This window comes from Artemia sp. Qi Xiang Cuo, chromosome 14 (assembly GCF_049724085.1).
Source record: "Artemia sp. Qi Xiang Cuo chromosome 14, ASM4972408v1, whole genome shotgun sequence".
In the NCBI taxonomy this organism is placed as follows: domain Eukaryota; kingdom Metazoa; phylum Arthropoda; class Branchiopoda; order Anostraca; family Artemiidae; genus Artemia; species Artemia sp. Qi Xiang Cuo.
This window is the reverse complement of record NC_142807.1, coordinates 3,281,404-3,294,682: the sequence shown is the minus strand read 5'-3', so window position 1 is coordinate 3,294,682 and position 13,279 is coordinate 3,281,404. Positions and strand designations below refer to the sequence as shown.

The window sequence follows — 13,279 nt, the reverse complement described above, 5'->3', positions numbered from 1 at the left end:
AATTACAAACTATACAAATACTTGAAAATTAGCCTGTTTTTTTTAATATAGGGAATTGGTTCTGAAACTAAATCAGATTTGTGATATTGAGTTTGAAATCTAAGTTTACACTAGCATTCAAAAGACTATTCCAGATTCAAATCCAGATGAAAAAAAAAATCCTGTATTAGAAGCCAAATCAAGATTCATACATCCCTGTTACCGTAAGTTACCGCATAAATGGTAAGTTTCAAATACTCATGAATTTAAAAGACAATATTCTCTCTTCTCTCACAGATTGATAAGAAAAAATAATATTTTTGCATCATTTTATTTCTTTATTTCCTATTTCGTTTACACAGGGGAAGAATTATAAAAAAAAATTGCAGGTACTGGTGCATTATGCGGGCACTGCGAAGAAGTCAAGTTTGGTTAATGCAATGAAATAAAATAGGATGAATATTTAATAGTTTAGAAACAAACTTGGACTATATACTTGCATATTAGGGGGGGGGGGGAGTAAAGCGTAGCACTAATTAATGACGTAACCTAACCTAGGTACCTTTCTCCCTCCTAAACCCCAAAAAACAATCGTTTAAATATTGAGAAACCACGCTTTGCCATCAATTTATCTAGCAAATCACCCGTTGTCTGCTAATGAAATAGCAGTTTGACGGGTTTCGTGACTGGTTTCTTTGATACTGTATATAGCGATGCCCGCATGATGCACCAGTACCCAAATTGCATTTTAGGCTTCAACCAATTCTTTATAAGAGATAATAAGAGATAAGCTAGAGCTGCTGCAGTTCCTGCTCCTCCTCCTCATCTGGTGCATCTTCAAACACTGTGTCTGGCAGATCATCTTCCACCAGACCATCTCCACTATCACGTGGCAGTGAACTATCAAACAGTTCGTGGTAACGAACTGTAAGTAAGGAGCGACCCGGCTCAATAGTAACCGAACTTTAAAAAAAGGAATTTTGATACCAATAGATACATCAAAAGCATCAAATGCTGATTTAATGCTGATTTCAAATATATAAGTTTTATCAAGTTTAGTCTTGTCCATCAAAAGTTACGCGCCTCAGAAAATTTGCCTGATTTTCGCAAAAAGGGAAAAACACCCCCTAAAAGTCATAGAACTCTAATGAAAATCCCAGCATCAGATTCAGCGTATCAGAAAACCCTGCTATAGAAGTTTCAAGCTCTTATCTGCAAAAATATGGAATTTTGTTTTTGTTTTTTTGCCAGAAGAAAGATCACGGATGCGTGTTCATTTATTTTTCTTTCTTTTTTCCATGGGTGATCGTATCGAACCAGTGGTCCTAAGAATATCGCAGGAGGACTCATTCGAACGGACATTGTAAGTTCTGGTGCCCTTTTTAAGTGACCCAAAAAAATGGAGGTCGACTAGGACCCCTCCAACGCTCATTTTTTCCCAAAGTGACCGGACCAAAATTTTGAGACCGCCATTTTGTTCAGCATGGTCGAAAAATACATTAACTATGTCTTTGAGGATGACTTAATCCCCCACAATCCCCAGGGGAAGGTCTGCAAGTTATGAACTTTGCCCAATGTTTACATATAGTATTGGTTATTGGGAAATATACATAAGTTTTCAGGGGGATTTTTTCTGGTAGTTAGGGGGGGGGTTAGGTGGGAGGATCTTTCCATGTGGGAAGGAACATTGCTATGAAGGGGGCGCCGTATTTCCCAGCATTATTTAAAAAAAGCGATCAGGAATTAAGTAATAAAAAAAAAAAAAATTAAACTGAAAGTAAGGAGCAACATCAAAACTTAAAACGAACAGAAATTATTACGTATGTGATTGGGTTCGCTCCCTAGTCATTACCTCGCTCTTTACGCTAAGGTTTTGTTTTAGCTTTCATCAGAGCTATTTATTCTAATTAACCGCCTTTGTGATTGAGGGGTCATTCTTAAAGAATTGGAACAAAATTTGAACTTTAGCATAAAGAGCGAAGTATTGACTAGGAAAAGAACCCCCTAATATACGCAATAAAAATATACGAATATAGAAGTTCGTTACGTAAGTTCCGTCAGAACAAAATTTCGAGAAAGCCATTTACCCCAAAAAAAAGTAAAATTAATATGCAAATTTCGTTTGAGATTATTCATGTCCGGTGAGCCAAAATAAAAGCCGCATTAATTCAAAAACGTTCAGAAATTAAATAAAAAAAAAAAGTTTTTTTTAATAAGAAGAAAGTAGTGACATTAAAACTACAAACGAACATAAACTGTTCCACCCGTGAAAAGAGCCTGTCCACTCCTTAACGTTTCGCTCTTTACGCTAAAGTTTGACTCCGTTTAACAACTTTATTTTTTAAAACAATAAAATACTTTAGCGTAAACAGCGAGGTGTTGTGGAGGACAGCCCATTCATATACGGAATAATTTCCGTTCGTTTTTAAGTTTTAATGTCACTCCTTACTTTCAGTTAAAAAACTTTTTTTTATTTAATTGATAAAAAGACATGATGGTAGCGGGAAAATCCCTTCCGGCCTTTCACGTCGATTTCCAGGCATTATTTAAGCGGCACGGCAATGCTCATTTTTTTTTTTGCTATTGAGTGGACTGACGAACCATTAGAATTTTGGTTGCTGTTTCATGCCGCTGTTTGGTCGTTGTGTGGTTTCTACAATGGGTCTGTACTAGTCCATAAATTGACCAGAGTCTGTCGCAGGAGGCTACAGTAACAGAAATTGTTGAGATTTTTACAGCCACCCCCGTAAGCACCAACTTGACAAAAAAAAAAAAAAAAAAAAAAAAAAAAAAAAAACCACCAACAAGCTGCCAATTCAACAGCTTTTGCAGTCTCAAAGGATAATGATTTGGACAATAGGCTACTTCTGAATATGTAGCTACAGAGTTTTGGGTTCAAGACCCAAACAAAGTCAGCTTCAGATCTATTGTTAAATGAATCACCATCCTTCCGAAATTGGTAGGAAAATTTAGCAAGCTCATTGATTTGACTTACTGCATCCGTAAACTAATCCTGTACCAATGAGTTTGCACCAAAAAGCAGATCAAGTAGAGTAGCTGCAGCCAGGGGGGATCATATGCAAAATCCTATTTGCTAGGTACTTGTGGATTTTCCTTTCCTTGGCCTTTGAGACTGGCAACAACGGTGCAGTCTCCTGGAAATGATGCTGCAACAAATTGAAGTACAGGACGACACACACAGCAAGAGCTTCCTCTCCTTCAAAGAAGTGGGCAGCCAAGTGAAATTGGCTTCAAGAATTTCAGAAAGGCTGTTAATTGATCCTGTTTCATATCATCAAAAGCGCTTTTCTGATATCCTGAATACCCCCATTTATATCACACCTTCTATTGATTGACACAGACTGCAAAGTTCCCATGAACTTTTCATGAAGCGCATATATCGGTAGATAGTTCCCCAGTGAGTTTGGATAGGTAGTTCTGGGCTGATAATTTTGCCAAGAAGTGCAATCTGCTTTTTGTTAAGGACAACTTGAGCCATGTGATGAGACCTGACAAATGAGATGACCTTAAAGATATTATTGACACATTGGTCTAAGCTTTTCATAGTATCTTAGACAAGTAGATTCAAAATGCGAGGGGTGCCCTCAAGGGTTGAAGGTAGGGATATTTTTGTTTCAATAACGAGGTAGCAAGTATATTTACACTAGGATTATCAAGGCAAATGGCGTGAATCCCTATCATTGCATTCCTGCCTTCAGTCATAGCAGGGCACCAAATTTTAGCAGCTAGTTCCAGTTGATCAGCTACAAAATGCGCAGTGTGCTGCTTGTCACCAGTTTCTATTGATCCATGGAAGAGAGCTTTGTCAGTGACAAGGACACAGTTAACAATGGGTTCCCATCTAATATTTGTCCATCCATTGGAACAAAGTGTTTTGGTTGTTTTGTAGTTCTGAATTTCCAGTTTAATGTCAAGCATGCTTTCAGTAAAGCATTCAAAGTACTTTATTTGCACTTTGTGATCCGAAATTTTTGTTCATAGCTGGATTCGTAGCTCTTATTGCCTCTGCAAAATATTCATTTTCGACGACAGCAAATGGTATATTGCATGCATAAAATGCACAAGCCCAAGCTTTGTTGTAGGCTTCCTGTTGTTCTATTGTCGCTTTTTAGATACAGGCAAGTTTTGGTTGCCATGCCACATTGGTTACATAAGGGAATTTGAATGAACAAGGGGAGTTGGAACAGTAGACCTAGAGGTAGTGGGAAGCAATGTTGTTCCAGCCAAAGCATTTGAAAGTACTGGAACTTGATTAAAGCCACATTTGTCTGAATTGTTGGAATCAGTACTGACATCTTCAGATTCTGCACCATTGCCTCTTTCATGCAACTCCTTCTTCTTGTGCTTCTGTGTTGCAGCAGCAAATTTCTTATGGATGAATTGTTTCTGTGCATCATAATATTCATGGATATCAATTGGTGCCTCTTCACATTGCAAAAGGTGATGCTTTTGGCAACAAGTATTTTTGACGAATGAACAACCACCATTCTTGCAAAAAGCTTTGGTAACATGATTACCATTAACAATGATTTCTTTATATAGCCACTCTTTGTTGACAGGTTCTTGCTTTTGTGGCATCTCTTAGGCTACAGATGACAATGTCTGAAAGGATGGGAAACAGTTTAATTTATATCCCATGGCATATCTGACTAAGGTCAGAACTCATGATAAAAAATCTAAGCTAAATTAGAAGCAATTGAAAAATTTTTTTGCCATGCAAATTGTACAAATACTTTGAATATTTTTACGTTGACAATCATGTAGGTCCTTGGATCATTCAAAATCGACACCTTAAAACCTTGACTTAGTTTCAAATATGTAGCAGAAACACATTGCCTTTTTTCATTTTGCTTGAATCTGTGTGCTAAAAGCCCATTGCATAGCTACATCTTAAGAAAACCTGACACCAATTTTATTTTTGTTAACTACTTAGAATATTTACACTTTCAAAATAAATAGCCTAAAGAAAACCATGTTTTCTTGTGTTTTATTACTTGACTAAGATTACCTAGTTACATACTAAAACTGCCCACAAACTCTGTAGACCCAGTAGCCCATATCCAACATTCAAACCAGTGAATATTTGATTGATCTAACGCCAATACTGACGTAATGAATTTTTTGAATCAGGGAACCAATTTTTTTTTTTTTTGGGGGGGGGGAGACACATAGATTTCGGGGAAACCCCAGAAAATTCGGGGATAGTGGAAGTCCTGCTGGAAACATTAAAATCTGTAATGAATAGGTAATTGTTCAAAAACACGCAGCGTTTTGTGCATTGCTAGACTTTTTTCTGGCTCAAATCCATGCATTAAACTCTGCAATTTATTCAAAACCGCATGGTTTTACCCACCATGTAATCTTACCTAGGCTGCAATAATTTTACACTCATAAATCCTATATACCAAACCTTCCTTTTTGATACCTTAATTGCATAGCCTTTATAGAAGAAAACTTACATGATAAAAATAACAAAAAGAACACTTTTCTAGGTTAACTTGCACCAAGCAGAATAAAAGCTGGTAACAATAGCAGTTTAACAAATCAAAAATAATATGTGCGTTTTTTTACCCAATACTAATGAATGCAATAAATCATGAGAAGCATTTCATAAACATATGCAGTGATGGATGGATAGAGAGCATGGCAAATAACTAAAGACACTGAGGTGGGCTTGACTAATATTGTAAAATAAGATAAAAAGGCAAAAACCAGGACCAAGTATCGATTTGAAAACTAAGATTCCAAAGACAAGATTCAATTTGATTTTGTGGAAACCTCCTTATAATGATGCTTCATCCAGAAATAATTAAAAATCTAGTGGGATGATGGGAAAGATTTATGTTTGGGCCCTAGTTGTTATGTCACCAATGCAATGCTAGATTAGAAGAGATTGGACAGGAATATTTTTTTATTAATAGGCCTTGCTACCTACATTTTAGCTGGATATATAATTCACTGATAATTTATTCTATAGATAAAGATAGCCAGTTAAAAAATAGTCAAGTCAAAAACTCACCAAATTAAATTGACCTCTGCTATGAACATCTTATTTATTCAGACTGACTGACTCATCACATATCCCTTTTTTTCTTTCTTTTTTACTCATATAGGAAGTGACAAAGAGGTAGTCCAACAGAGCAATATCAACATAAGCTCAAAAGGGTATGACTCATGCACTGAATCTTATGAATGAAATTTTTTTCAGTAGATTTTATTGAAGTGGCAGCTCTCTTAGGGATGGATTTGTTTCAATTGAGAAAATTTTTGTTCATCTAAAACAACTTACCATTTGTGAAACTTACCAGTAAGTTTGACCTAAAACTTACCATTACCAGTTAAGTATACCCAGTGGTAACTTACATCTTACACACTACCTGTGGCTGATTGTAAGTATTTAATTGGTACATGTGTATTACAGCAACCACACTCAAGAAGTGAAGTTAGGTTAATCATAATGAAATATACCAAAATACAATGAAATTATAATACTTTAGTAACAAAATATTAGAAACTACAACAGAGAATTATGGAAAGCAGGCTGCCCAGAATGCATTATGTTAAATACCTAGGCTGAACTAACCAACTTGAATGCTAAGCTAATTATCTCAAAGTGCACACAGAGAAACTGGTTTTACAACAGATCAAGAACAACTGTGTGGTTGTATAAGCACCATTTAATTGAATAATGGGATGTTAAGTTCCTTATTGAGAAAATGCATTTGTCTTTAACCTGCTTTGTTTTCCATTGAAAAGGGTTTTTTAAGAGGTCCTGAAATACCCAGATTACAGGCTAAATTTTGTTTCACTATCTTAGTAAAATGTTTCCACATTTTAATTTCATTCCACAAGAATTAGGAGTGGCTCAATGCCCCCTTCCCTCCCTCCCAAGAAAATAACAAGATTGCCCTCCAAACATTGTTACTGAAACAACAAAAACAAGTAAAATGTTTCCCTGCATTTCAATGAGTATAAAGGTTTTTTTTATCAGATGATTTTTCCAGGGGCAAGGTCTAAAATGACATGAAATTGTCCTTCTGGACCATTATTTTTTAATTTCTCTGAAGGCAAATTCTGGCTTTACTCATTTTGTTAGTTTGGGGAGTCATTGATTGAAACTAACTAAATTCATCAACACAATACTATGATAATAATAAAACAAAACAAACTTACAGCATTTTCTCTCCTAAATTCAACATTGAATCCAGTCATAGCAATGGACTTGAGGTTCAAATGACATTTCACACTGTAACTACACACTACATTACTGATTGTAATGTCAATTTCTGGAGTTTCATCTTGAGTCACTTGCTCTTTTGATGAACTATCACTGTTCAGATTATTGCCAACAACTCCATGTTTATTTTCATGGTTACCATTTGTGTATGGCACATTTGCTGAACTTTTACTATAAACACTTCCATACATCTGCAATGACTGAGCTGAACCACCATGAATACTGTCCTGATAATAGCTAGTCATACTATTTCTGAAAAATATATAAATTTACTTAAAAGACTCAGTGTTACTATAATTAATTCCAGTTTTTAGTGTTTGCTTTTTAGTTTGCATTTTGGGTCTAGTGTTGTCCTATTTTCTCTCAAATTCAGGTCAATTTTAGTTTACTGTTTATATCACAAGCCACAAGGCTAGGCCCAATCTACAAATAGCCATACAAATGGTATATTTTATGATTTAGAACATAGTACCAATCTGTCATGAAAAAAGTGGGGTAGTAAAGTAGCAATACTACTTGGCAGTTTTCAAATTTGTTTGGAAATTTTGTCTAAAAATACAATTTTTTAATATATAAATACTTTTGGCTCAAAGAAAAGCAGTCAAAACACAAGTTGTGCTGCTAAAGTGTCAGCAGCTTCTGGAAATCTGTCAAATTCTGCTATTAGCAGCTTTGGAACTCTGTTCATACCTGGAACTGATTTACTTGAATGATTTTCAGTATAATTCAGCATATATTTAGGGTTTTTTTTTCAAGATTGAATTTATATTTGTTTATTGTCTGCATGATGGACCACAGGGTTTGACAATTCAATGTCTGTTTAGCAGTAGCTTTAAGAAGTGTTTAATGGGATTTTTAGTATTCAAGAGGTATGTTGAATTTATTTATATTTCACAGTATGAAATATTGACAAACTGAGCATTTAAGGTCACTTATTAAAGAAGATAACCTTTTCTGACTTCTTTACTCTTATTAGAGCAAAAGACAAGACCAAAAACCCTCATATAATACAAAATAGTTTTTTAGGTTTTCATGTAATTTATGTTTATTGTCACACATCTACAGACAAAAATGCAAAAAAAAAATTCAAATTAAGGTCTAATAACAGTAAGAGACAAATTGCAAGAAGCCAGACACATGAGAAGGACATGGGTTGACAGTCATGCCATTTTTGCTTGTTACAAATTTGTACTAAAACACCTTACAACACTTAGTAGGGATCCTGCTAACTTGTTGAAGGACATGTTAGCTTTCTTGAACAATTGTACCTTTTTTAAAAAATGCATTATAAAAAATATACATATTATATCTTTGGCCCAGCCTAAAGCAATAAGAGAGAAAAAAGGCAATGAGCAAGAAAAAAATATGAGGCCTCTGCTGCACTTTTTTGGAAAATTAAGTTTTTAAATCCCTTTTTTCTCCCTTTTTTCTCCTTCTGAAGAAAACTGAGTTAAAAAAAATCTGGATTAATTATTTTAGATTTTGTAAATTTTTGTTGTTTCTTCCACCTTGGACCAAAAACCGGGTAATTATTAATAAATTTCTTGTTCCTAATATTAATGAAAAACTGGAAGCACTACACAGAAAACTTTCAAATACTGCTTGCATCCGTTTTTCTCCGCACCATCACCTTATCAGGTTTTTTCAGTCGTAAGTTATTTTTCTTTTTCTTTTTTTTGTTTAGTTGTTTTTCTCTGTTTGGTCATTCTACAATTTAGATTTGTAAAGAGTGAGTAAAAATCCAATAATGATAATATTAATGCCTGCTTATTAGATTCTGCATGTTGTCAGTTTTTTTTTTTTTTTTTTCCTCTTTTCCCCCTCCTTTCACGTTATTATTTTATTTTTTTTGCTCTCGTTTCTTTTAAGTTATTATGTGTTATGCTGTTATTTGGTAATTTTTGATTTATATATTGTCTTGTGTCGCATTTTTTGTGTTTTTCCTCGTGATACTCCACGTATTGTACCTCTGTATAGTGTGGGTTAAAAATAAATAATAATAATAATAATAATAATAAGTTCAGTCCTATGCAAAAAAAAAAAAAAAAAAAAAAAAAAAAAAAATGGTTGTCTTATATCTTTGGCTTGGCATAACAAAATAGTGAAGAATAGTTAAAAGTTCAGATATTTCTCTTACTTCCTTAAAGTAAAATTGACTTATTATGCCCTTTTGCAAAAGGAAATCTTTTATCTTTGTTCTGGTGTAAAAGTAAAAAAAAAAAGGAAAGAATTAAAAACATGATGGACAGGCAGAATTTCGATTTTAATTATATTAAATTGAAACAAAAAGTTTTCCCTGAAAAGTAGGGAACAGATTTAAAGCTTGAAAGAAGCAGAAATTATCTTATATAAGATGTGAAACCTAAAAAAAAAAAATTACAATGGACAATGAAACCAAACTTAAATTATTACAAATAAGGAGTGATACTAAAGTTTCTCTCCTAAGTCTGGAGTATTTTATGTTAAAATGTATCAATGGCACCTCTGTTTTATAGGCTATTTGAATAATTTATGGCTTCCCCCCTGAAGCTGCACTTGTCATGTTGTCCCAGAAGGTACATTTTGTTACCTTTTAACCAACTTTGATAAAAAGGTTATCTTCAAATTTTGAGATGATGATATGTGGAGTTACAGGGGCCCATTTTTGTGTTTATTATTAAGCTTTTGTTTTGTTTCTAGAACTGTTGGCTCTAGCTTTTTTGTCATTTTGTAATGTGACAGGCTTATGGGACTGTAACATTTATGGTTTTAGTATGGTATATTGTCTTCTCTGTTTATTGTTAACTTTTTGCTTTGTTATTACAAGTGTTATGTTCATTTTTTTGTCACTTTGTAACAAGCAGTGGTTTCTATCCAATTTTGGGTTATGTCCCACTTGGGTCTAGGAGATTTCCCCCCTGTAGGAGATTCTGACCCTCCTAGCTCCACAAGGTCTGTGAGACCTTGAGACTGAAATTGAAATCTCTTAATTCAATCTCTTAATCTTCTTAATTAAATCCCATAATTAATATGTCTTAACAGTTAAACACCCTGGATTATTCCATTCAAAAGCTCTTTAGGCTCCCAAGCTGTGCCATACCTGGTCAGTTCATTTTTTTTTGTGTCACATCAGAAGTACACAAAGTTTAGTAAAATAATGGAATATTTCAAATCAATGGATGGAGTGGACAAGATTGCCTTCAAAGGGTTTGTTTACACAAAACTGAAAGACTTAGCAGCTAGAGCAGTCAGTTTTGAATGCAAGTTCAGACAACAGATGAAGGAAAGGCAAGGTGAGTGCAAGGCAAAGATCAAGGTGGAGGATGGTGCTTTGGTTGGGTGTTTAAACAAACATTCACATACTCTCAACCAGTCTAACTATCAAGTACAGGAACTGGAACCAGATGAAGAGGAAAGCACCAGAGATGCTTGAAACCCTGCAGCAGATCATAACCCAGTCTTTGGTCAACATATCTGCAGGTAAGTGTCTTATGATTTCTTCCAACTATTTCTGCAACATGCTCAGAGCTTGGGACAGGTACACACTCTGTCTGAAGAAAGGTTCTTTTCAACCTTTCTTCTGGAGACAATCCAAAATCTGGATCATCCTGGTTCTGATCTAAGCCAAGCAACAATTCACAGCTGTTGTAGTAAAACTTACGAACAATGTGTTTGGGCTGATTGGGCCTTGTAACTTTCCACCCCATGTCTGGAATATATTCAACAGAGTGAAAGATGAACTCCCCAGGATAAACAACAATGTTGAGGGTTATCATAGAAGATTGCAGTCTTCAGTTTCAGCTCATCACCCTAGCCTTTGGAAGTTCTTGGACATCCTCAAGTGCAAGCAAGCACTTAACAGGGCTGTTGTGATTCAAGCAAATGCAGGACAATCTAGTGAACCAATTAAGAAAAAGTGTGTGGATTTAAATGCCAGAATTCTATGACAGATGGGAAACTACAGGTTTTAAAGTGTAGTGTTTTAACTGTGTATGTATTACCATGTATAACCAACTATTTACTTGACAATTATAAAGTGTACTCCACTTGCTCTTATATTTTAGGCTGCTGAGAAAGAGAAGAATTTTGCAACAATTTTGCAAGCCATGGGTGAAATTCTATTTCTGATGTAAATGAGAGTTAAGTTTAAACTTTCCCCCCACCCCCCTAACGTGCAAATATATACCCAGAATTGGTATATAGGCTAGGGGTGGGGGGTAAAATACATTTTTGACAAAAATGATTTTTACATATGGAAAGAGCATAAAAAAAGCATTGAATAGTATGTTTACTTCAGTCATAAGTCAATAATATAAATAACAAAAAATTATCCAATTCTTTCCCTCTCCAAAGGACACTGACCTTTTATAATCTTTATCCTATAAAAGTAAAACCTTGAGAAATAAATCTGCTGCCAAATGAGGTACAATGAAAGAGTTTGAACCTCATACCTTATTTAATCTTAATTTATGAAGTTTCATAGTTTTGTAAATCTATTCCTTAAATTTAAAGAAAATGCCATGATATGGATTGAAATTCTAAAATAATGGAATTGTATTTTCAAAAGTGGTAAAGTTCTACCAAATCATATTATTGAGTTAGGAGTAAAGTGAATACAGCATTTGATGCCTTTTTTTATGCTGATTACGAATATAATAATCATTTCTATTGGAAATGAATTTCAGTTCCCCCCCCCTATATATACCCTACTTAATCTAACTCTGAATTGGCATATATAGGGGAAGGGGGGGCTGAAATTCATTTCCAACAGAAATGATTATTATATTCATAATCAGCATAAAAAAAGGCATCAAATGGTGTATTCACTTTAGTCCAGGCTAACTCAAAAATATGCTTTGGTAGAACTTTACCTCAAAAGCTAGAATCAATAGGCTAGCCTAAATATCCAAAATTAAGGTAAGCAATTTCTTATATAAATTTTAATAGGCAATAGCATGTCATATATACAATTTTCTATGCCACCCAAATAACAAAAGGGCGGATATAGGCCTAGTTGCTTGATAACTCTTTCCTAGGGTTTATTTTAGACCCTGAATTTGTTCTTGAAAGTTTCAGTCACCTTTCTAACTACTTTCCAAGATAGCAAGAAGCCCCTCAGCAAGAACTATATCAAAGTCAAAACAAGTCTGTTTGGTAGACCTGTTTGGGTGAGAGCTTAGGAATAGGAACTGTTTAAAGGCATCCCTAAAATACTCTAAGACTAGCCCTACTATAAAACCATCACAAATACTTAGCCTACTTATCTTTTTCCCATAACTATGAACATACACCCTCCCCCCACCCTCCTTATGATCTGATTTATAACCCTAATAACATATTTTTCCTTTACATCATTGCATTCCGCATCAATGCAATTACATCAAGGCTCTTAGTCTATAATAACTAGCCTACAGTAGATAGGGCTATATTTACCTAGAGAAGATAGCCTATACAAATCTCACAGGTTAGCAATACCAACTTTTATTTAACTTACTGCATAATATCACTAAAGGATAATAAAGGCTACAAAAACCAAGAGATATATAGTGCCATATCTGACAAGTATTCCTGTAATCCTTAGACAAAGAAACTGGACTGCAATAAGATCTATATACTAGAAGCCCAAGATATATTGAGCAATATCAGCACGAGCTTTTACAACAAATTGACATCATAATTAAGGAAATAGTACCATTGCCTACCTCTTTCAGGCAATGCTAATTGATAATTACGATGAATATTTTACATAGAAGCGCCATCTAAATCTAGGAAAAGGAAAACTGTAGGTAACGAAGAAACATCTTACCTTCTTTCATGTTGTGATTTAAGAAACAATTCAAAATGAATATGAATGGCACAACTATGTTGTTCTTGTATTTTGACTCTATCTTTCTTACAAGTTGTAACACACTTTTGAATTTATTTTAAAGAAAATATATATTCTGGAATCTGGTCCTTGCGTGCTATTGTTTGGCGATGTGCTCCAACAATTATTTAATGAAAGTCTGAAGTACTCGACTAAAATCATAATTAAGCATCACTACTAACTATCCTTAGTAAATC

General features: G+C 34.5%; 1 protein-coding gene across 2 annotated transcripts in view; it reads right to left on the bottom strand.

Annotated features, from left to right (window-relative positions):
- LOC148944046 (TATA box-binding protein-like 1) overlaps nucleotides 1–12,892 on the bottom strand; it is an 87,802-nt gene extending 74,910 nt beyond the window's left edge. For both annotated transcript variants that reach the window (XM_089099767.1, XM_089099768.1), the window contains exons 1-2: nucleotides 12,711–12,892; nucleotides 7,174–7,489 (exon numbers count right to left, since the gene is read on the bottom strand). In XM_089099767.1, the coding sequence (XP_088955893.1) occupies nucleotides 7,174–7,489; nucleotides 12,711–12,715 (321 nt within the window). In that variant the 5' untranslated portion in view covers nucleotides 12,716–12,892. The remainder of the gene's footprint in view (nucleotides 1–7,173; nucleotides 7,490–12,710) is intronic.
- Between the last annotated feature and the right edge of the window lie 387 nt (nucleotides 12,893–13,279).